Here is a 24706-nt window from a genome sequence, read left to right as displayed (position 1 = left end):
GCTGGCAAATAAGATGCCCAATTTAGCTTTATCCTCCTTTCCACAACATTCTGTGAAAATCATTTTCTGGTTTTGTTTTCGTTCCTTGCACTGTTTTAAATCATAGGGTCATATCATAAAAGATGAGTGGGGTGCAGACTCACGACTCTTTCCTGCTGCACACACGCCTCGGTCAACATGTCCCTAGAGCAATTATGACAAGAGTTGGACCGTCGACTCCAAGCATTTAGACACTGAGTCATTGGCCAAGAGTTGACTCCGTCTCCCAGACGTGTTGGAGCCGAAAAATCAATTCTTTTGGAAACGACTCCCCATCAGTACCACAAGCTGCTGTTTTTGTCTAGTGTGTAGGGGCAGCTGATTCTCATACCGTGCTACAAAAACAAACTAAAAGGCTCTGTCACAGCGGTCAGCCACTTACAAAGCCTCATGGAAGTGGTTGGTACGTGTGGGTAGCCGGTCAGAATGGTACTGACAAACCTCTGGTGTGGCCAGCTTAACATGCAGTGGATATTATGTGTGGCATCAACATGTGAGGCTGATGCTCTGAGTTATGACGGTCAAAAAAGATCTCTGGCCACATCTCGCACCACTGGTTGAGTTAGGGTTGTCCTCTTGGTACTAGTGCAAGAAGGGCCTGGGTTCGATTCCGCGCCCAGGCGACCAGGATCCTGTACGTTCCTCATATGTTCTCCCCATGTCGGCGTGGGTTTCCTTCCACAGTCCAGAGATAAGCAGTCAAGCGAATTGGAGATGGTGCATTGCGTCCAGGTGTGAAGGCATGTATGAATATGTATAGCTGCGTTCCAAAGCCGAGGTAAGGTGGGTCCTCGGTAGGACTGTCCTATGAAGATTTCTCCTCCAGTCATAACAAGGCTGCTTAGTGACATCACCAGAAACATCCTGCCTCTTGCAATTGTGGCGCGAAACTTGTGAGGGAACTGGTGAGAGAAGATGGAGCCTGTGATGTTTGTGCTATGGCAGCTGATATGTCAGCAAGCTTATGTAGTACAATAATAATTAGTTGCGTCCTTGAAATCACTCCGAACATAGGCTGCATTTCTAGCCTGTATACGAAGGTTCCTTCGCTTTGGAACCGCCTTCTATGACGTAGCAGCTGAGAAATGCAGCCTAGGCTTTGGAACACAGCCTATTGTCTGTGTGTCTGCCCTGTGATGGACTGGCAACCTGTCCAGGGTGTTTCCTGCCATCCGCTAGGTTAGGCTCCAGCACCTCTCGTGACCTGGGAGGATAAGCTTAGAAATTGGTATTCCTCCCACATACAAACAGGTGTCATCTTGCATTAGGAAGGAATCCTGTTTGTCTTATCCAGAGCTTAACCCACTGTAGGATTGCTGAGCTAGGGTATTCACACGTGCGTATGTCTGTCAGAGGGCGCGTGTGAGCGTGTGTGATGTTACAGTTTCTCAAAATACTGTAGTGATTTTTCATCTTCTGTTTCTGCCTGGGTTAGGTCTGTACAGTGGTGGGCAATATGGCTATTTATATGGATATTTTGCCATTAATATCAGTTGTCGCAACAAAAATTGACAAAAGCAGCCAGATACTTGTTGCAATAGGTCTTTATAAATGCTTATGCAAGTTTATAGCTGCGTTGCAATAGCTAGACTGCATCTGAGGTAGGCTGCATTTCTTGGCTGCTACATCATAGAAGGCCGTTCCAAAGTGAAGGACTTTTCATGTACAGCCTAGAAATGCAGACTATGTTCGATTGATTGATTTTGAGGACACAACTGATGTATCTTTCCAGGCCTTCGGTTACCCGCAGTCCTCTGGTCATGAACGACACAAAGGGAAGAAAAAGGCATCATTAAAATGAAAAACGAAGCTTGTTTTAAAATGTAACTTGTTCATTTACGGCATTTGGCTGACACTCTTATCCAGAGCGATGTACAATTTGATCATTTTACACAGGTAGGCCAAGGCGGTGTTAGGAGTCTTGCCCAAGGACTCTTATTGGTATAGTGTAGGGTGTTTGCCTAGGTGGGGATTGAACCCCAGTCTACAAGGCAGAGGTGTTAACCACTACACTAACCAACCACCTCTAGTATTAGTAGTATTTAGCAAAGACTTGATGGCCTAAGCTTTTCATAACCTTGTTCATGTCCTTGAATTCATCTTTATGACCTTATTAGAGGGCTCGTCCATGTATCGTATTTTAATCTGAAGTACTTGTATATAATGTAGGTTATCGTACTACATAAGCTTGTTGGCGTACCAGCTACCATAGCAACAAACACAATGCAACGGGCTCTCGCCAGTTCCCTCACAAGTTTTGTGTTGCAAGTGCAAGAGGCAGGACCTTTCTGGTGCAGCCTCACTAGGACCATTTGTGTGACCAATAGGCTACTAAGGAGGAGCCTTCATAGAACAGACCTGCCGAAGCACCACCGTACATCGGCTGTAGCCTAGGCTCTGGCATATTGCTGCTGTTGGAAGAAACCCTCGTATCTCCAAAATAACTTTACAGGAGAAGGAAAAAACCTACTTTACTTTTCATGTAAGTCAGTGGAACCAGACATTTTTCCAAGTCATTTTGGGCCGTTTCTTTTGGTCGATTAATCATGGCATTTACACACAGTGTAAAGGGCACCAGGTGTTCTCAAATTAGCTCAAGACCTGAAAAACGGCAAAAATGGAGATACAAGCAGTCGTATGTCAGTTGTTATGAAAAGCTTAGGCCATCAAGTCTTTACCAAATACTATTAATACTAGAGGTGAGACTCATGAACGGTTGTTTTGTTTGTGGCTTTCCTCACTGAATGAACGACTGACCTGAGAAAGGCTGCAGAATGAATCATTAGCTGCTAATGCAGATCCTCAGTCAACAAGTAAAGCACGACTCTTTACCATAAAGAGCTGCCAGCCCTCAATACCGAAACACACACACACACACACCAACTGAGTTTATGATCAACAGAAAGCAGCGTTTAAGTGGGTGGAGGTCAGACTGCATTACACATCAACGCCTCCTCACCTTGTTCACACACAAACAGCTTTGGGCTTTAATTGATACAAATTGCGGTTGTGTACTGTTCGTTTGCTTGTTTGCCTGTAACCGCATGATGAGCAGCAGCCTAATGAAGGTCCGTTGGGGATTCCTCTATGGTAATGCGCCGTCTCTGGGCCATTGTTAGCTGAGATGAATAAGGCCTGGGACGTTGGGTTTTGCCTGTTTAAATAATGGAATTTACATCTTGAAGCTTTTGAGTGTGAAAACGCTACACCATGTTCAGCGCTCACGATTAAACACACACGTTTGTTTTTCTAGCTTGGCAGGGCGTGAGCTCATACATGTGTTATAGATAAGTACCTGTATGTAATGACAATATGTCTGATATGTATTATAAATACAGTACGGTACTGATTTCCAGTCAGAACAGCCGTTAAGTATGAGTTATTCATTATCATTATGTTTAACAGAAAATTACACAAGCTCTCCAACACTAAGCCTAATTCTATCAGTATTTCATTCCGTCAACGTTTTACTTCAGTGCATTCTGCTGCCGCTTTAACTCATCCGTCCATCCTTCCGATCTTAAAGCCAACCAGCTACAGCTGCGTCCTCTCAACTAAGCTTATCTCAAAGATTTTACTGACATTAAGATCTCCTTCAGTGATACGCTAACATTCACACAAGCAACTACACACACACACACACACACACACACACACACACATACCAGCTATATATATATATATGTGTGTGTGTGTGTGTGTGTGTGTGTGTGTGTGTGTGTGTGTGTGTGTAGTTGCTTGTGTGAATGTTAGCGTATAGCGTACAGACTAACATACAGTGGTGTGAAAAAGTGTTTGCCCCCTTCCTCATTTCCTGTTTTTTTGCATGTTTGTCACACTTAAGTGTTTCGGAACATCAAACCAATTTAAACAATAGTCAAGGACAACACAAGTAAACACAAAATGCAATTTGTAAATGAAGGTGTTTATTATTAAAGGAGAAAAAAAATCCAAATCATCATGGCCCTGTGTGAAAAAGTGATTGCCCCCTAAACCTAATAACTGGTTGGGCCACCCTTAGCAGCAACAACTGCAACCAAGCGTTTGCGATAACTTGCAATGAGTCTTTTACAGCGTTCCGGAGGAATTTTGGCCCACTCATCTTTGCAGAATAGTTCTAATTCAGTTACATTAGAGGGTTTTCGAGCATGAACGGCCTTTTTAAGGTCATACCACAACATCTCAATAGGATTCAGGTCAGGACTTTGGCTAGGCCACTCCAAAGTCTTCATTTTGTTTTTCTTCAGCCATTCAGTGGTGGACTTGCTGGTGTGTTTAGGATCATTGTCCTGCTGCAGAACCCAAGTTCGTTTCAGCTTGAGTTCACGAACAGATGGTCGGACATTCTCCTTCAGGATCTTTTGGTAGACAGCAGAATTCATAGTTCCATTTATCACAGCAAGTCTTCCAGGTCCTGACGCAGCAAAACAGCCCCAGACCATCACACTACCACCACCATATTTTACTGTTGGTATAATGTTCTTTTTCTGAAATGCAGTGTTCCTTTTATGCCAGATGTAATGGGACACACACCTTCCAAAGAGTTCCACTTTTGTCTCATCGGTCCACAGAATATTTTCCCAAAAGTGTTGGGGATCATCAAGATGTGTTTTGGAAAAATTGAGACGAGCTTTAATGTTCTTTTTGCTCAGCAGTGGTTTTCTTCTTGGAACTCTGCCATGCAGGCCATTTTTGCCCAGTCTTTTTCTGATGGTGGAGGCATGAACGCTGACCTTAACTGAGGCAAGTGAGGCCTGCAGTTCTTTGGACGTTGTTGTGGGGTCTTTTGTGACCTCTTGGATGAGTCGTCGCTGCGCTCTTGGGGTAATTTTGGGCGGCCGGCCACTCCTGGGAAGGTTCACCACTGTTCCATGTCTTCGCCATTTGTGGATAATGGCTCTCACTGTGGTTCACTGGATTCCCAAAGCTTTGGAAATGGCTTTATAACCCTTTCCAGACTGATAGATCTCAATTACTTTCTTTCTCAATTGTTCCTGAATTTCTTTGGATCTCGGCATGATGTGTAGCTTTTAAGGATCTTTTGGTGGACTTTACTAGTGTTTAAAATGGTTTGATGTTCCGAAACACTTAAGTGTGACAAACATGTGTGTGTGTGTGTGTGTGTGTAATAATGTGTTCCATAAAATATACATATGTTAGTAGATGTAATAAGAATGGTTTAAGTCTAACCCTAAACCGAACCATAATCTTAACCTCAGTAACTAATCAGAAAGTAAAAGGACAGGATGGTTTTGCTGCTCGTGGGTTTGTAGGAGAGCCCTCTTATTTCATGCTCAGAGTTGTGTGGTGATGGATTACGCTCTGCGGCCAAAAATACTCTCTGATGGAAGACATGTGCAATGTCAAGGCCTCACGCCTATTCCTGTCACTTACTGAGGGTGAGGGACTGAGAGAGAGAGAGAGAACTTGAGAAGGAGGGAGGGTCTTTACGAGGAAAAAAGAACTTGAATGAATCACTATAAATGTAATTTTATTCTGCTTATTCCTGGACATGCTTGCTTACTGTTCCAACCATCATAAAATGATAGATACATCTTCCACAATTAAAAAGGAAGGTTCATCAAGGGTTCTTTAGAAAGGCCAATAGTTCTATATAGAACCCAAATCTATTTTATATATATATATCAAGCTTAAGTGATTCTTTGCTTGACAATATAGTTCTTCAGAAAAATGGAGAATGTGTTGTATATCTTGTGTATTGTACTACAGGGGGTTCTGCTATTGTTACAAGAATGACATAGTAACAATAAAAGAACCCTTTTTGGTGATACACTATATTTCCAAAAGTATTCACTCACGCATCCAAATCATTGAATTCAGGTGTTCCAATCACTTCCATGGCCACAGGTGTATAAAACCAAGCACCTAGGCCTGCAAGCACCCAGGCCTATCCGATGGACGAGTCTGGGTTTGGTGGTTCCCAGGAGACGGTATTTGTCTGACTGCATTGTGCCAAGTGTAAAGTTTGGTGGAGGGGGCATTATGGTGTGGGGTTGTTTTTCAGGAGTTGGGCTCGGCCCCTTAGTTCCAGTGAAAGGAACTCTTAAAGCTTCAGCACCAAGAGATTTTGGACAATTTCATGCTCCCAACTTTGTGGGAGCAGTTTGGGGACGGCCCCTTCCTGTTCCAACATGACTGCGCACCAGTGCACAAAGCAGGTCCATAAAGACACGGATGAGTGAGTTTGGTGTGGAAGAACTTGACTGGCCTGCTCAGAGTCCTGACCTCAACCTGATAGAACACCTTTGGGATGAATTAGAGCGGAGACTGTGAGCCAGACCTTCTCGTCCAACATCAGTGTCTGACCTCACAAATGCGCTTCTGGAAGAACGGTCAAAAATTCCTATAAACACAATCCTAACCCTTGTGGAAAGCCTTCCCAGAAGAGTTGAAGCTGTTATAGCTGCAAAGGGCGAGCAGACATCGTATTAAACCGTATGGATTAAGAATGGGATGTGACTCAATTTCATGTGTGTGTAAAGCCAGACGACCAAATACTGTTGGCAGTTTAGTGTATATTAGAAAGATTTTCAAAAAGGCCCTGCATAGAACAATATACAGCCCTTTATCCATCAATCTGAAGAACTTCATCATGCGAAGAACCTTTTAAGCATGAAATTCTCCTACATGGAACTCATGGTCCTAAATATGTAGCGTTTAAATTTGCAGCTTTCATTTCCTTCATTTTATTGCTCTTTTCTGGTTGTAAATCTGATTATTCTCCTTATCACTGGACATGGTTTCTTACTCCTATAGTCATTTTACACCATTAGTGATTAGCTTGACTACCTCAGGCCTACTTCAAGCCACCTTTTCTTCATTTTGCTGCCATTTTGGGTGAATTTCTTGTACTATAGAGGAAAAAGAAGCAGGTACAGCCTCTACGTGATGTTCAGAGAGAATGTGTCCAAGCAGAAACTTTCCCAAACCGCTTCAGTGAACCTAGACAGTTCAGCAGATTGCATAACATGGATGGAAGGCTTTGTATTGTGTTAAAATAGTTGCTCTGTTGAGCAACTGGTTTCCTCTAGTCTCCAACAAAGAGATAAAGGCTCTGTTAGACTCATGGAAACCAGCTCTAATTGACTTTCAGAGGCAGAGAGAACAGAATGAACAGGAAAATGAACATATTGATTGATTTCATGGTATTTCAGCTGCTTGAATCAGAACATTGTGAAACCGATGCAGTTGCCCATGCAAAAAAACATTATAATAAAAAAAAATTACAAGCTAGACAATGGTTTGGAAAAAAAGGGCCACTTGTGGTTTTATGCACTGACCTCTCAGTTTTTGTTACTGTGCCTTTAAGACTGATATATGTAAATGACCTCTGTTCTGATTGGCTGCCATATATTGTGCCTCGCTCAGAAAGGAAATTAGGTGATTAATTGTGATCGTTTTCATTGTTTGACAGCCCTAATAAGTGTGATATATTGAAAATGTATAGGTCTTTATGGTAATATATTGTATTCAGTGTATTAATATGCTGAAGTAAATATGTATATTGTGATGTACTGAAAATATATTTCAATATATTCAATATATTTGAAAATATACTGACAGCACATTGTAGACGTCACAAAAAACAAACCTTATATATCTGAAAATATGACATTTTATAAGAAAAGGGAAAAAAACATTAATGAAATATTATTGCAAGTAATCATTTTTGATTATTTGTATTGATTCTTTCATCATGCAGTGTTCATACAATGTAAAGCACAGCTGGCGTTTTCTAATGCAGCATGAAAGCAATTGAAAAAAGACATTATTTACATGGTTTTGATATGACGAAAAGAAAATATATATATAAACATTATTAATTAATATTCTATGAATTTTGTTTATTCAAATATTACCACTTTTCTCAGGAAATAAACACAAACTACACAAATAAACAGACTTTGAAAATGTGTCTTGGGTGCCTAAGACTTTCATACAGTACAGTACTGTATAATGCAGTTTGGTTGGGAAATATATTTGTTTCTTACTGTATCGATTGATATTGAATTTACTTTGTTTGCACTAATTCATCAGACTTTTCTAGCCCATGTTTAGGGAACGTAATTGGTCAGCTAGAACTAGAACTGCTCAAATCGGTCCTCTGTCCTAAACACTGTAATCATTTCAGTAAGTTTATTTTGTGTAAAGTGTTTTTTTTTAAGTGCCAACTCTGCTTTGAGCTGCTGAAAGCAGACCTATTGTTTACCCCGTAGTTTTTATATGTAGAAAGTTTATTCAAAATCAGAAATAAAACAAAAAACTTCAGAATTCAGCCACTGTGTCTTGGTTTCATGTGTGTAGTGTGTAACTTTACAGGAGAAGGAAAAAACCTACTTTACTTTTAATGGAAGTCTATGGAACCAGAGTTTTTTCCAAGTCATTTTGGGCCGTTTCTCTTGGTCCATATGTCATGAAATTTACACACAGTGTAAAGGAATGGAGTAAAAAATGGTAAAATGGAGATACAAGGTTTTCTTCCGAGAGCAGTGATATGCATAGATATAAAGACATAGTTCATTTTCATTGGGGCATCAATCTGTATGATACAACCTTCATACTTCAGTTCTTCATTTCTTAATGGCCTAAACATCCCTTTACATGGACCCCAACAGAGCTATTTGCTCAAACGGTCATTTCCTGAAAGCCTGCCTCCAAACACAATCAGATAAAGAAAAAAACGCATTCCAGCCTGCTGGATTAATGGAGCTTCATTTTCCCTGCTGACCTCTGTTTCCTCTCCCCGCAGATTCTCTACGACAGCCCGAAGGCTCGGCGCGAGGTGGAACTGCACTGGCGCGTCTCCGGAGGGCCGTATATAGTGCGCATCCTCAGCCTGTACGAAAATATGTACCACGGGAAAAAGTGTCTGCTCATCATCATGGAATGGTGAGGAACTGCCACTGATTCGACTACATTTCCCAGCATGCATCACTCAGCCTTTTATAATGCATTTCCCAGGCCTCAGTCATCAGCAGATGGTCACACGGACAGTAAATGGTTTCAGCCAACTTCCCGTGCATGGGGCCAGTGAGAACTTCTGCCATTTGAAGTTTGCTGTTGAAGGGGAACTAGTACTGGAGATAAACCAGTGTAAATGACCAGCACCTTGTTTCTACGCTCATTGTCCATTTTATCAGCTCCACTTACTGTATAGCTGCACTTTGTAGTTCTACAGTTACAGACTGTAGTCCGTCTGTTTCTCTGTGTACCTTGTTAGCCCCCTTTTACCCTGTTCTTCAGTGGTCAGGACCCCATGGACCCTCACAGAACAGGTATTATCTGGGTGATGGATCATTCTCTGTGGTGGTGTGTTAGTGTGTGTTGCGCTGGTCTGAGTGGATCAGACACAGCAGTGCTGCTGGAGTGTTTACGTTATTTTCCTATATAACATATATATGACCCTTTGTCTTGAAAAGACATAAAAACAAACCTGTATGTGTTACTAATGTGCTACCTGCCCACCCTCAAACCGTTAACTCTATGGTTTCCAATGACACACTTTAGCCAGTGGTCCTAACACACACACACGCATGTGCTAAGCCTCAGGAAGTGAGTTGGACCGGCTGCGCTGGGCCTGTGGTTTACGGTTTACAGCGTTGCACAGTTCAGTGTTTTTCCCTGTAACACGCCGTGTTGAGCTCAGAGGACTTCACGTGTTGCAGAAATCAGAGAGCAGGCTGATAAAAATGATGGTGTTAATTGGATTTTAATGTGTACATCATTTACACATGCATACCATATATTACGTCAGCACAGTCATTGCACAAAGAAGGCAGACTGAAATATGAAATATGTAATAATAGTATTGATGTGATACGTTTTATTCATGCGGAAATAACGTCCACATTGAAATCATTTCAGTGTGAATTCAGCATAGCTCTCATTTCCGATACTGAACTCAGGACTGAACTGTGCAGTGCTTTGTACATTCAGGAAAAACTGTACTGGGCTTTTACAACATGTAGACCAGCCCACCACAAACTCTAGCTGTGTTTTGCTGCTGTTGAAAGAAAACCTTGTATCTCCATTTTTGTTGTTTTTCAGTTTTTGACATAATTTGAAAATGCCTGTTGCCCTTTACACTGTGTGTACATTTCATGATGGATGGACCACAAGAAACGGCCCAAAAAGACTCGGAAAAAACTCTGGTTCCATAGACTTCCATTAAAAGTAAAGTAGGTTTTTTCCTTCTCCTGTAAAGTTACACACTACACACATGAAACCAAGACACAGAGGCTGAATTCTGAAGTTTTTTGTTTTATTTCTGATTTTGAATAAACTTTCTACATATAAAAACTACGGGGTAAACAATAGGTCTGCTTTCAGCAGCTCAACGCAGAGCTGGCACTTAATAAAAAACACTTTACACAAAATAAACTTACTGAAATGATTACAGTGTTTAGGACAGAGGACCGATTTGAGCAGTTCTAGTTCTAGCTGACCAATTACGTTCCCTAAACATGGGCTAGAAAAGTCTGATGAATTAGTGCAAACAAAGTAAATTCAATATCATTCGATACAGTAAGAAACAAATATATTTCCCAACCAAACTGCATTATACAGTACAGTACTGTATGAAAGTCTTAGGCACCCAAGACACATTTTCAAAGTCTGTTTATTTGTGTAGTTTGTGTTTATTTCCTGAGAAAAGTGGTAATATTTGAATAAACAAAATTCATAGAATATTAATTAATAATGTTTATATATATATATATATATATATATATATATATATATATATATAATAAATAGTGATTTTCTGGATGTTGGTGTGTTTGTTTACCCATTTCCAAGCCTCTCCTCCTCGAGGAAGCCCAGTATTATATGTAGTTAAAAAGCAGCTCCTGGTTTGACCAATCAGTGCTCAGTAAATTGAGCTCATGATGTAACTGATCATATTAACGAGTGTCTGTGGCGGCTGTGAAGGTGTCAAAGAAAAATGTGGACCCAAGAAATTCTTGTTACTTTTTTATTTTTTATCTAAAATTTGCTTAGAATCCTAAAACTTTCACACAGCACTGTATATTATCTGTCTATAAGACGGACCAACAGCTCAACTGATAGACACAAACATCAAGTGGTATATGAAAACTGACATGAGAGTCTGTGTGTCAAACGACAGCAAATGAAGAACATCACACATCTGTAAAATATGAAACTGCGTCTGAATAACTACAGCTTCACACACTGTTAATGCCAGTTTCATTAATATACTTATTTATAAGCAAAACACTGACATCTAAAAGATACTAATAAAGTAGAAAATCCCTGTTTTTAGATGTTTTTCGCTCTTTTTCGGTTTAAAAGATGTGTAAACATGGAACAAATTGATAAAATGTAGTGTATTTGTCTTTATTTACTAAACACCGTGTTACAGCTAACCCCGCAGTACGGAGGCTGTACTTAAGCCCAGCTGCACTTACTGTGAGCCTGTCAGCTGCTTCAAAAATGGCACTGTGTTGTAGAAAGAAGACAGTGATTAAAGTAATAGAAGGTTGGATATTGTGATTTACACAAACAGTTCAGTAACCGAAACAAATCATTTTTGCCCTGAAAACACTGTTTGGCACAGATCTCTTTAAAACGCTGATGAATTGTTCTGAAATTTCGCAGGATTCTGTGGCTAGGAAATGCAGTAATGTGGCCAGCAGCTCACACTGCGCTCCCCTGCCCATCTGTGAAGCTTAACACCACATACACACTAGTGAATACACACACACACTACGGGGCAGTGAGCACACTTGCCCAGAGCGGTGGGCAGCCCTATACACAGTGCCCGGGGAGCAATTGGGGGTTAGGTGTCTTGCTCAAGGACACCTCAGTCATGGACTGTCAGCACTGAGGATTGAACCGGATTCTGTTTACAGGGCCAGTTCCCTAACCTCCAGCCCACGACTTCCCCCTAATTTCCCACCTAACTTACTACTTCTTTGTAATATTTACAGTTTGTATTATATCCATTAGTCCATGGTAACCTTCCCAAAACCTCACTGAGAATTCTCCTGACTCTCCCGATTACCTGTTATGTCGTTGCATTGGGCTGCGTTCACGTTACAAGCCGTACTGCTCATTTCTGTTTTTCCCTCTGATTTTTCTGCCTTGGTGGTTCACATTTGTGTGTAAGTGACTCATATTTGTCTCATGTTTAGTGAACACGGCTGTGTTTTGAAACCACCTGCGTTCCCACGTTCTAATCACGAGGGAACTAACAGCACATGCCGCCATCACAAAGATAACATGCTCTAATCAGTTCAGCTGATCATGGGAGGAGGTGAATGCATATCAGGTGCATTAATGTGTCTAACACCAGCATTCAGGTCAGATGGCAACGAATCACATGTGCTTTTGATCTGGAACCAGATAAAAGATGTGGCTCAGATCTGATTCGAAAGGATCTACATTCACACAGAATTAAAAACAAAGATTTTTGCGTTCACGTGGCTCTAAACACGCTAAGCCTGATTAATATGGTTGTTAAGGTGTTGCTAGGTAGTTGTTCTGGTTTCCCAGGTGGTTGTAACCGTGTTGCTAGGCTGTTGCTCTGGTATCCCAGGTGGTTGTTAAGGTGTTGCTAGGCAGTTGCTATGGTTATCTATGATGTTGTAACCGTGTTGCTAGGCTGTTGCTCTGGTATCCCAGGTGGTTGTTAAGGTGTTGCTAGGCAGTTGCTATGTTAGCCTTAGTGTTTGCTAAGGTGTTGCTAGGCTGTTGCCATGGTATCCCAGGTGGTTGCTAAGGTTCACCAAACCAACTTATTTAGCCATTACTCACTGTGGTGTTCTATCAGTTGATATAGAAACTAATGTTAGCCAGTTAAGCATGAGGTAAAAAATGGTGTGTTGTGTTTAATAATCAAAAAACGTTTTAAGCTATTATGAAGCTGGCTAGTTGGTGGTCATCAACCTCACTATATTGACATTTCTGGGCATCGATATTTGCTATCTGGCCCTCCATCTATAAACCGATCCCCTCTATGATGAAATTCTATGTGGAGGTTTATTAAACTTTAAACTTTTTTTGCATTTAATACTTTCTCCTGTGCCATTTTTTTGGCTTTATTTACCAAAAACAGTCTTGATTCATTTTTTTTCATGATCATTTTCCATCCTCTTTTCATTCCTGATGATTAAAAAGGCTTTTTTTGTTACTGCGCCTTTAAGACTCATGCTCCGTACTGTGCCTCATTCAAAAAGCAGGCCGAAACACTTCTTATATCTTCAGTGTGAGTGGGCGGGGCCAAACTGCAGAGAAGGTAAATACGTGTGAATGATTTGGTGGCTAAAAAATCTGATTCATGTCACTTTACACTAGTAGTGTGAACGCAGCTGAAACCCTGTATGTGTTGGTGAACCGCTGTCTAGGACCATTGCCTTTTCTCAAACACAGTAACATTGAAGTCTCTTTTCCACTGACTAATATGGATAATTTCCTTTTGACCTTTTCACACCAGTCCCTGCACTGTGTCACTGGAAGTCATTCAGGATGAGACACCGGTTTGCGTAAACTGTTCCACCAACGTTGTCTGCTGTGGCAGATGTCATGATGTTTGTGCATGTCATTTCTTTTGTTTACTTTGTGAATGCCCATAATTACTCAGAGACAGGTTGCTGCTGTTCACTCTTAAAAATACAGGTTCCTGAATGGTTCTTGGTTTGGGTGTATGGTTCTAGGAAAAATCTTGAACCTTTACTTTACATGTTTAAAAATAAATTTACATGACACCAAAGAGAACCCGCTTTTTTAATTGGTGGCTATTTTTGTATAGCACATTTATGAGTGTGAAGAACCTAAAATGAGCATGAAAACCTTCTAGGAAGAACCCCTGGTGCTGGTGTAGAACCGTGAAGTTAAGTTACTTACCCTTTATTAATCCCACAACAGGGAACTTGACCTCTGCATTTAACCCATCTGTGCAGTGAAGCACCCACATGCACACTAGTGAATGCACACACACTAGGGGGCACACTTGCCCAGAGCGCTGGGAAGCCCTATCCACAGTGCCCAAGGAGCAGTTGGGGGTAAGGTGCCTCAGCGGAATCAAACCAGCGACCTTGCGGTCACAAGGCTGGTTCCCTAACCTCCAGCACACGACTGCCCCAGGACTGTTATCCTTACAGCGGTGCTCACCCACCCGGGTTCTAGGTTCCTGCAGGGGTTCATTCTAACCATCATCTCTGACAGCTTCTCCAGCTCATGAACTTCGTCATAAGTCGTTGATTGGCTAGATCATATGCATTAGTGTTGGTCAAGGAAGGAGTAGCATGTTAGATTGGAGATTGGAACTAGTCTTCAGGGAGGTAGATCTCCAGGGTAGGGTTGATGGCCACTGCTTTCTAGCATATGAAGGTTATTTAATACCTTTAAAAAGGTCTTCATACTCAGAAGTCCTTTTCAAACCTGTTTATGTAAGGAACTAAAAGAGGTTCTTCTACAGCGTTGTTCAAAAACCCTTTTTTTTGGAATGCATGTAGGTCTTCATGGGCAAAGGTGTTGAGTTCTTGCATCCTCATGGCTTTTCTCCACCTTAAATAAATAAAAGGGACTGATAAAACTGTTTTTTTAATCCTCACAAAAAGATCTGCTCTCTATCTCTACTGTAAAAGGTAGGATTGTGAAATGTTAACTGGAAGGTTTAGGTTGGCTTGACAAAGCCATTGCTATGAAATACATAGTTACCATAGTTACCAAAACCATAGTTATGGTATCCCGTGGTTTCTAAGGTGTTGCTATGCTGTTGCTATATTATCCTCAATGTTTTCTAACGTATTGCTAGACTGTTGCCATGGTATCCCATGTGGTTGTTTAGGTGTTGGTAGGCCATTGCTATGGTAGCCAGTGAGGTTGCTAAGGTATTGTTAGACAGTTGCTGTGGTATGCCAGGTGGTTGCTAAGTTGTTGATAGGCATTACTAGGCCATTGCTATGGTAGCCAGTGAGATTGCTAAGGTTTTCCTAGGCTGTTGTGGTGTTATCACAGGTGGTTGCTAAGACATTGCTAGGCTGTTGCTGTGTTATTCTAGGTGTTGCTAGGCCATTGCCATGGTATCCCAGGTGACTACTTAGGTATTGCTAGGCCATTGCTATGGTAGCCAGTGAGGTTGCTAAGGTGTTGCTAGGATGGTACTGTGTTATTTTTGGTGGTTACTAAGGTGTTGCTATGGTGTGTCATGAGGTTGCTAAGGTATTGTTAGACAGTTGCTGTGGTATGCCAGGTGATTGCCAAGGTGTTGCTAGGCTATTGCTATGGTATCCCAGGCGGCTGCTAAAGTGTTGCTTGGCCACTGCTATGTTATCCTAAGTGTTTGCTAAGGCGTTGCTTTGCTGTTGCCATGGAATTCCATGTGGTTGCTAAGGTTTGTCAAGCCTTAATCAGCCTTTACTTGCTATGGTGTTCTGTCAGTTGCAGTGGTAACCAATGTTAGTCAGTTAAATGTGATGTAAAAATTGTGTTGTGTTTAATAATCATGAATGTTTTGTAGCTGTAATGAAGCTGGCTAGTTGATGGTCTATATCAGTGTCTCTGGGTCGTAATACTTGCCAGCTGGCCCCATCAATCTTTAAACTGATTCCCACTTTAAAGAGCCCATATCATGGTTTTTCAACTGAGAGATTCTATATGGAACCAAAAGTGTGTCTTGTAGTGTTGTAGGAACATATTTCAGTGAGGAAAAGTCAACATCAACATCAGTGGTTACAAAATTGAAGTTGTAAATTAGCAGCAGTTTCCTTTCGGTTAGGTTGGGTTTAGCAACACATAGATCACTGTTAAAAACTCATAAAGGTAGTATTACAAGACTGTGGGTGTGTTTTGAGGGGAAGTGGGGTTGAGGAGGTTGTGAAACGGCATGTGTGAGTGAGCGAGTGTGTGTGTGTGTGTGTGTGTGTGTGTGTGTGTGTGTGTGTGTGTGTGTATTCTCTCTGTGCTTCTGTCTCTCGCTCACTCACCCACTGCCTCATCAGCAGTTTTGTTGGATGGAGAGAGTGACGGTGCCAAATTCTCACAAAGAAAAATGTTCCATGATTTAATTAGGCCTCAGTTCTTTTCTGAGTACAGTCTCTCTCTCTCTGTCTTTGTCTCTCTCTCTCTCTCTCTCTCTCTCTCTCTGTCTCTCTCTCTCTCTCTCTCTCTCCTACACACGCTCTCTCTTTCTCTCTCTTTCTCTCTCTCATTCACACACTCTCTCTCTCTCTTTCTCTCTCTCTCATACACACGCTCTCTCTCTCTCTCTGTCTCTCATACACACGCTCTCTCTCTCTCTCTCTCTTTCTCTCATACACACGCTCTCACTCTCTCTCTCTCTTTGTCACACACACTCTCACACACACTCTCTCTCACTCTCTCTCTCTCTCTCTCTCTCTCTCTCTCTCACACACACACACACGGTCTCTCTCTCTCTCACTCTCTTTTGCTCGCTCTCTCTCTCACTCTCTCTGTCTCTCACACACACACTCTTTCTCTCTCTCATACACACGCTCTCTCTCTCACACACACACCTCTCTCACTCTCTCACACACACTCTCACACACACACGCTCTCTCACACACACACGCGCTCTCTCTCACATGCTCTCTCATATACTCACTGTCTCTTTCCTCTCTCTCTCACACACACTCTCTCTCACTCTCTCGCTCTTTTTCTCACTCTGTCTCTCCTCTCTCTCTCTCTCTCTCTCTCTCGCTCTTTCTTTCTTGACTTCACTCTTGTAAAGACTTCAGAAAACACTCCACTGGTTTATTCTGCACTTGTGATGTTACTGTGTGGTTTTGCTTGTTGTAAACAATTATACCACAGCTTGTTCCACTGTCAGTATGACTGGCCAGTCTGACCACAATCTTGTCATGGATCACTCCATCTCATTTACCTGTAACCTAGCAACGGTCACCATTGTAAACAGTTGTGTGCAAAAGTTTGGACACCCCTGTCATATTAAATGACATATTTTGTTGATTTTTAAAGTGAAAAGAATTCCGCACAACTTCAGCAGCCAAACTATGCAGAAAAATAACATTCTCTACATGCACCACTGCACACGTTCTTTATATCTGATGAACTCATATGTGGCATATGCAAAAGTTTGAAAACCCTTTCAGTGGTGAAGTCTCAGAACTTAATTAACTCTTTAGGCCAACTGACCCATTAGGACTGGTTAAGGCAGGTCAAGAATTGCCATTAGGTAGTGACCGCTGATGAAAATTCCAGCAGCTCAGACTTTTGAATGGATATTTCAGGCCTTACGGTGAGCAGCACAAAAAAATACTACGTTTTAGCCGACTTTTCCATCTTGACTCTGTAATGCAATTTCCTCATGTAATGCAGTTTCTCGTGTATGATGACTCATGTAATGCCGTTTCCATGGTTTCAACCAAATAATCATACACAGTGCAGCTATAATGAAACTTTTTTTCTTGGCTGAATGTGAGACTTTCTTCTTCATTTTTTTGTCATCCAGTGGGAAACAGTGAGCTAGTAAAGCTAGCATTTACGTTCAGGCCATAAACGGTGTCAAAGCTTCGTGAAAACTACATAAAAAGCACCTCTACAATGCAAACTTCTGACTTCTGCTAGCGCTCCTGTGGGATTTCCTGTTTGTGTTAGTGCTAAGCTAACGGTGGTCCACATAAACAAAGTTTTTGGCCTCCCTAGATTTACATTTACGGCATTTGGCTGACGCTCTTATCCAGAGCGACTTACAATTTTGATAATTTTACACAGGTAGGCCAAGGCGGTGTTAGGAGTCTTGCCCAAGGACTCCTATTGGTATAGTGTAGGGTGTTTGCCCAGGTGGGGATTGAACCCCAGTCTACAGTGTAGAAGGCAGAGGTGTTAACCACTACACTATCCACCATAGATCAATCACAGACAAAATTGAAGCTTGTAAAAAACACTCTGTTTCCATATATTTGACCTTGTATGAATTGGTTTTAATCTGTTTGTAATACTAACAACTAACCCGAAACCTGGTTGGACTGTGGCTCATATTCAAAGTTTGGAGCTGTAGGAGGCCTACAGTGGGGTTTGATCTCACGAGATTGGTTCCACTCATTACAAATTAAAGTGTGATTGGTTGATTTCTCACCTCCTGATTAAGTTAGTAGTTACTCTAACATCTAACAGTCCAGCTCCTGACGTCATGAACAAGGGCCGCGTACTTGGCTCTGTTGACCTAGACGCCACCGGGAAAGGTCCTGATTGGACAGTTTTCCATGAAATGCTTTAACCCTTTTGCTTCCAGACAAAACTTAACAATGAAAAGAGAGCATTAGTCCAGTCCTCGCAAAGTGTAAAAACCAGCATTATGATTCTATTAAATAAACATTAAATAAACAAGACAACAGTCACTCTCTGAAGGCCTAGATAGTTCAGAGGGTTGCCCACTGTTATCGTATTCGCAAAAGGAGATGATGAAAGTCAATAATGCAAATGTGCTGTAATTTAAATCTGTCGCTTTTCATTCACTCTACATTATTCAATACTCATTCATTTACTCATTTCTCGGTTCATGCATTCTCTCACTCATGTGCTGTAGAAGGAAGTGAGATTAGATACCAGTTTCATCATGTGTTTCCGTGTGTGTGTGTTTCAGTATGGAAGGAGGAGAGCTCTTCAGCAGAATTCAGGCCAGAGGTGACCAGGCTTTTACTGAGAGAGGTGAGTTTCCAAGTTTCCACCGAGACAAGCGAACTATGTGTGTCCCATAGTAGTTTGCATATATGTCTGTACATGTATGTAATAATGTGCGGACTACTATAATATTTACTATATGTATGAAATACAGTACTGTGCAAAAGTCAGTGTCCATGTTTCATTTAATGTCCAGTCAAAACAGCCATTAAGTACAAGTTATTCATTTTTTAGGTGATATTTCTAAGAAGATTAAATATGAAATTCTAGATTTGTATAAGAAAGGAACAAATCTAAGAAACTAAGGGAAAAAACAGGTGTTTCCAAAACTGGAGTACAAAAAAAAGATAAAAAGATACAGAGAAAATGAGATTCCTAACAACCACCTGCAAGACCTGCTAGACCAAAAAAACCTGCCCCATCAGATAACCGTCTTTGAGAGAGAGAGAGAGAGAGAGAGAGAGAGAGAGAGAGAGAGAGAGAGACAAGCTTTACTCTTGCCGCAGACCTGAAAATGCTTCTAACTTCTAAGACTGAACTTTGGAGGTGTGGAGAAACATCCATGAGTGGTATTTTGTTGTAGAGGCTTTGGGATGAATAACTTGTACATAAGGGATCGTTTTGACTGTAAATTTAATAAATGAAAGGTGGTCTCTAACTTTTGCACGTTACTGTATGTACATATCAAAAGTACTAAGGGCCCAGATCCTAAGTCTAACTCTACTGTTAACCTCAGGACCCCGGAAGAAATGTTTTTTCTTTAAGAAAGAAGAAAATTGGTGGTCTTAACAATGTACAAACACACACACACGGTCGGAAACCTCAGTCATTAGTTTGCCCTGAAAACACCCAAACATCTGACTCTGTTCCGGCTCTGCTTTTTGTTTGAGTCTGATTAGAAAGGTAAACAAGTGTCTAAAACTGTCCTTTAAACTGGACGTACACATCCGCACACTCTCCGTACCCACACTGTACACATACACACAGACTGTCAGTGTGGAGTAACCCTAAATTAGTCCAGTCTTTCCGCTCCCAGCCAACACAGTGTGGATAAAGCTGGATGTGGCTAGTTTTGTAATAAACCTTTGAGGGAAAAATGAATTGCTGTTTCAGTACCGAACACTGTATAATGTAAATAGATTACAATGCCAGTAGTGACGTGTGGCAGCTCACATAGACAGCTGTAAATGTTAAAAGCTGATGTGTGTATATCATGTTACTATGGTTATGTCTCAGGGTTTAGCCTAACAGCCTCCTGCTGGGCATTTAGGTTAGTGCTAGTGTTGCCAGATTGAGTGGGTTCCCTCCATTTGCGTGGATCTTGGCTGGATTTGGAGGATGGAAAAGTGATTTGGTGGGTGGGCTGGTTTGTTGTTATGTTGGTGGGTTTAAAAAAGTGTATAAGATAAATAAACTTCATTACTTAATCATGCAGCTGAAATTTGAATAGGCCTCGCTTCTCTCCACATCGAGTCAGGGATTAAAACTTTGATTTATTGATTGTCACGATTGGCCCCTCCCAGTCCTGTCCATGTGCTCCTTTGTTTTGGTTTTAGTCCTGCCCCCTGTTTGGTTACTCCGCCTCTGATTGTGTTCACCTGTCCCTCATTGTTCCGTGTATTAAGCCCTGTGTTTGCCCCTTGTGTTTGCCAGTCTTTGTATCTTTGTATTGGTCTTTGTTTGATATGGATTCAGTTTTTTTGTCTTGTCTGTCCCCCGATCTGTCCGTGTCGGCTATATGAACCTGGACTGTTATGACCACGACCCTGGATTTGCCCATAATAAATCTCGCTTATCTCAGCGTGTGCGTCCGCCTCCTCGCTCCCCCTTACATTGATATTTTAGTCACTCCCGTTAAGAGGAGGCCGTTGCCCCATCCATCTGTATCAGTCACACTCTAAATCATTGGTTAACGTACCTATTTATGCCTAACATGACATGGAGTATCCATATTAATGACTGTACAGTGTTGTGTAATAGTAGCTTTCTGTACCATTTACCTTTCTGATTGGGTGGGATCATAGATAATATCACATACAGTGCATGAAAAATTACTCTGATAACATTGATTACACAAGCTTTGCAAGTTATGAAAATGAGATACACATACAAATAAAAAAATGTATTATTTTACTGAAATCACTTATAGTTTCTTTGTTCTTAAATATGAAAAATTATGTAAGAAGTGTTCAGTTCTTAGCAGTGATAATACTGACAGTCTCTAGCAGCAACTTGAATACATATCTGCAAATTTTCATATTCAAACCATCATCAGATAATCTAACATAAGAAGTGTATTATTGATGTTTTGTTGGTTAATGCTGTATTATTTACCATCATGCTTGAAACGGCTTTTTGATATGTATTTCTTAAATGGTTTTTCATGCATTGTGGCAGGTTTTTAATATTTTTGGGGCTGGAAGCTATACAAACAAGGGTTGCCTGGCAACCCTGGTCAGCAATTATTAGGTGTAAGTTACCATTAAAACTGGCTCAATGAGAGGACTATCTGATCAGTGCCTAGCAACTTGCTACCGCATATCGCTTTATTTTGCTACGTGAAACACAAGTGTCTTAGACCCTGAGAAGGCTAACCATGATACAGCAGCTTTGTAAAGTTAGTAAAGATATTTCTCTGTTCTCATGTTGCCCCGATGAGCCAACATGTTTCCACATCATTCAACAATCAGAAAATAATTTTCATATAGAAGCTCTAACATTAGCCCTGTGATGGACCGGCGACCTGTTCCGGGTGTTCCTTGCCTTCTGCCCAATGACGGCTGGGATAGGCTAATAATAATTTAAACAAGAATATCATAAATAAAGCTGATTATACAGCTCTAACTGAACTAGTTCAGTATCAGCAATAACGTCATTTTATATTAGGCCTATTATATATTTTCTCTCAGTAGTTTTTAATTGTCTTAGTTTATCTTCCAAAATAAGGTGATGTTGATTTAAAAACCTGTTTGAGGAGATTAAGAACTAGGCTTTGTATGCAGGACAGTGGTCCTGGGTCTGGGTGGTCTGAGGGTAGACTAGAAGTTGCATAGGCTACAGGGGGGTGTTGTCCTTATTGAGTCAGCAGACCTGTATATGGCTGCTGTCAGAACAAAACCATGTAACTCTATTTTCATCAATTGTCAGTTTTTGTCATAATTTGAAAATGCCTGTTGCCCTTTACACTGTGTGTAAATTTCCTGATGAATGGACCAAAAGAAACGACTCAAAATGACATGGAAAAAAGTCTGGTTCCATTGACTTCCATTAAAAATAAAGTATGTTTTCCCTTCTCCTGTAAAGTTACCATTTTGGAGATAAAAGGGTTTGCTTGCTATCTGGGTGTAAGCAATAGCATTGAGCTGATTTGGGCTTGCTGGACTTTTTACAGGTTTACAGCCTGACAAAGTGAATATTCACTAATTTCATGTGGATTATGTCCAAACTTCATTTCGCATAGCAAAGTTCTCACGACACTGAGGCCAACCTAGCTGAGGGTGAGTGTGTTCCAATTCCAATAATCCCCTCCTCATCTGCTGCTATCGCGAGTGGGCACTTCATTAAAATAGATGCAATCCATCCAAGTGGTGACTCAAAGTGGGTGATGACCTGTTCAAAATAGTATTAGACAAAACATGATTAGCAAGATTTACATTTATTTACATTCCACACAGCAATCTGACCGCATTTTTCAGGTATCTCCACATCGCTGACCTGTAACCTACCAAAGATTGTTGCACAATGTAAAAAACCTGTTTTGCTCAATTGAAAGACTCATGTGACAAAACACTCATATTTTCTTGCTTTTTAAATATACATGTATAGAGTTTGATGTAGTATATTCATATTATTCAAATAAGCCCATCAGGTATAACATTATGACCACCTCCTTGTTTCTACGCTCACTGTCCACTCTATTAGACACTCCTACCTTGTCAGTCAACCTTGTAGATGTAAAGTCAGAGACGGCAGCTCATCTGCTGCTGCACAGTTTGTGTTGGTCGTCCTCTAGTCCTTCATCAGTTGTTACAGGACGCTGTTGGCTGGATATTTTTGGTTGGTGGACTCAGTCCAGCAGTGACACTGAGATGTTTAAAAACTCCAGCAGCACTGCTGTGTCTGATCCACTCAGACCAGCACAACACACACTAACACACCTCCACCACATCAGTGTCACTGCAGTGCTGGGAATGACCCACCACCCAAATAATCTCTGTGGTCCTGACCACTGAAGAACAGGGTAAAAGGGGGTAACAGAGTATCAGAGAAACAGATGGACTACAGTCTGTAACTGTAGAACTACAGAGTGCAGCTATACAGTAAGTGGAGCTGATAAAATGGACAGTGAGTGTAGAAACAAGATCATAATGCCTCATCGGTGTATTTCAAAATGCACCATCCACTCCCCAGCCTGTACTGTCCATATCTGGAAATTGCTGCAAAATCAGCACATTTTGAATAGTGTTATTTTTGTCGTGTCACAAAAACCAACTGTTACATATATTTGGCTATTCTGCCTGTAGCAGTTTAGCTGTGCCTGTTCGTACTAAAGTTACAGTTAGTGTTTTATTCTGAGCTGCAGGCAACCTTTATGCTGAGGCAGCCAACCAGAACTGAGACCATTTCTATCACACACACACACACACACACACACACACACACACACACACATATATATATATATATATATACACACACACACACACACACAGTATTGTGCGAAAGTCTTAGGCACCCAAGACACATTTTCAAAATCTAGTTATTTGTTTAGTTTGTGTTTATTTTCTGAGAAAAGTGTTAATACTTTAATAAACAAAATGTATAGACTATTAATTAATAATGGTTATATATATATATATATATATATATATATATATATATATATATATATATATATATGTATATAGTGATTTTCTGGTTGTTATTGTGCTTGTTTACCCATTTCCAAGCCTCTCCTCCTCGAGGAAGCCCAGTATTATATGTAGTTAAAAAGCAGCTCCTGGTTTGACCAATCAGAGCTCAGTAAATTGAGCTCATGATGTCATTGATGATATTAACGAGTCTCTGTGGCGGCTGTGATGGTGTCAAGAAAAAATATGGACCCAAGAAATTCTTGTTCCTTTTTATTGATTTTCTGTTTATTTGAATTATGAATGTGACTTTATTCTAATGTATATTGTGATAAACTCACTGCTGAGGTCAATTGTTTAAAAATTTGCTTCGATGCCTAAAACTTTCACACAGCGCTGTACATCTGTCTTAAATGCGCAGTAACGAAAGCAGCCTGTTTGTTGTAAGGAATAAAAAGTAGTGGAACTGTTGTATAATTGGATTTATAGATATTGCATTAATAGTGTATAACCATATTCCGTGTATTGTTGCAGAGGCTTCGGAGATCATGCGGGACATCGGCACAGCCATTCAGTTTCTGCACAATGTGGACATCGCACACCGAGACATTAAGGTAGCCCTGAGTGTGTTCTGAGCGGTGTTTGTGTTACTGATTCAGTGTTTTCGGTGTTTTCGGTGTTTTGTGTTATACAGTGATAAGCATTCTGTTTCAAACTGTCTCTCTGATTACCTTGTACAGTTACTGTCTTTTTAAAAAGTGTGAACAGTCTACAGCTACTGTCCCCCTGCACAGCGTGTTATGATCTGAACAGTAAAGCGTAATAACCTCATTTTTATTCATCGTACTTTGTATTTTCAAATATTCATAAAGAATACAAGGGGTCGAGAAAAGGTCAGTATAATACCTGTGCTGGAATAGTATATACACACACAACAGGGTTGGGATGATATGAAAATTTCCCATTACAATATCAGTATAACATCAAAAGATTAGAACATCTCTATAACGAAATCGTGTTGTAATAAAACCTCATACCTATAAAACAGTAACTTAATAGGAGAAGGGAAAAAATCTGTTTTTATTCGTCTCTTCAAATGGAAAAATAATAAAATTATCACTACTATTAGTATAAAGGAAACATCCATCATGACATCATGACTCTTAGTTCAC

At 40.8% G+C, this 24706-nt stretch overlaps 1 protein-coding gene across 1 annotated transcript in view; it reads left to right on the top strand.

Annotated features, from left to right (window-relative positions):
* Nucleotides 1-24706, top strand: part of mapkapk3 (MAPK activated protein kinase 3) — a 62365-nt gene that overhangs the window by 26357 nt on the left and 11302 nt on the right. The window contains exons 2-4 of the mRNA XM_017711266.2: nt 8810-8949; nt 18647-18711; nt 24069-24148. Coding sequence (XP_017566755.2) covers nt 8810-8949; nt 18647-18711; nt 24069-24148 — 285 coding nt within the window. The remainder of the gene's footprint in view (nt 1-8809; nt 8950-18646; nt 18712-24068; nt 24149-24706) is intronic.

The sequence above is a fragment of the Pygocentrus nattereri genome, chromosome 21 (genome assembly GCF_015220715.1).
Source record: "Pygocentrus nattereri isolate fPygNat1 chromosome 21, fPygNat1.pri, whole genome shotgun sequence".
NCBI lineage: Eukaryota > Metazoa > Chordata > Actinopteri > Characiformes > Serrasalmidae > Pygocentrus > Pygocentrus nattereri.
Note: the sequence above shows the minus strand (reverse complement) of the source record. Positions and strands in the feature narration are given on the sequence as shown.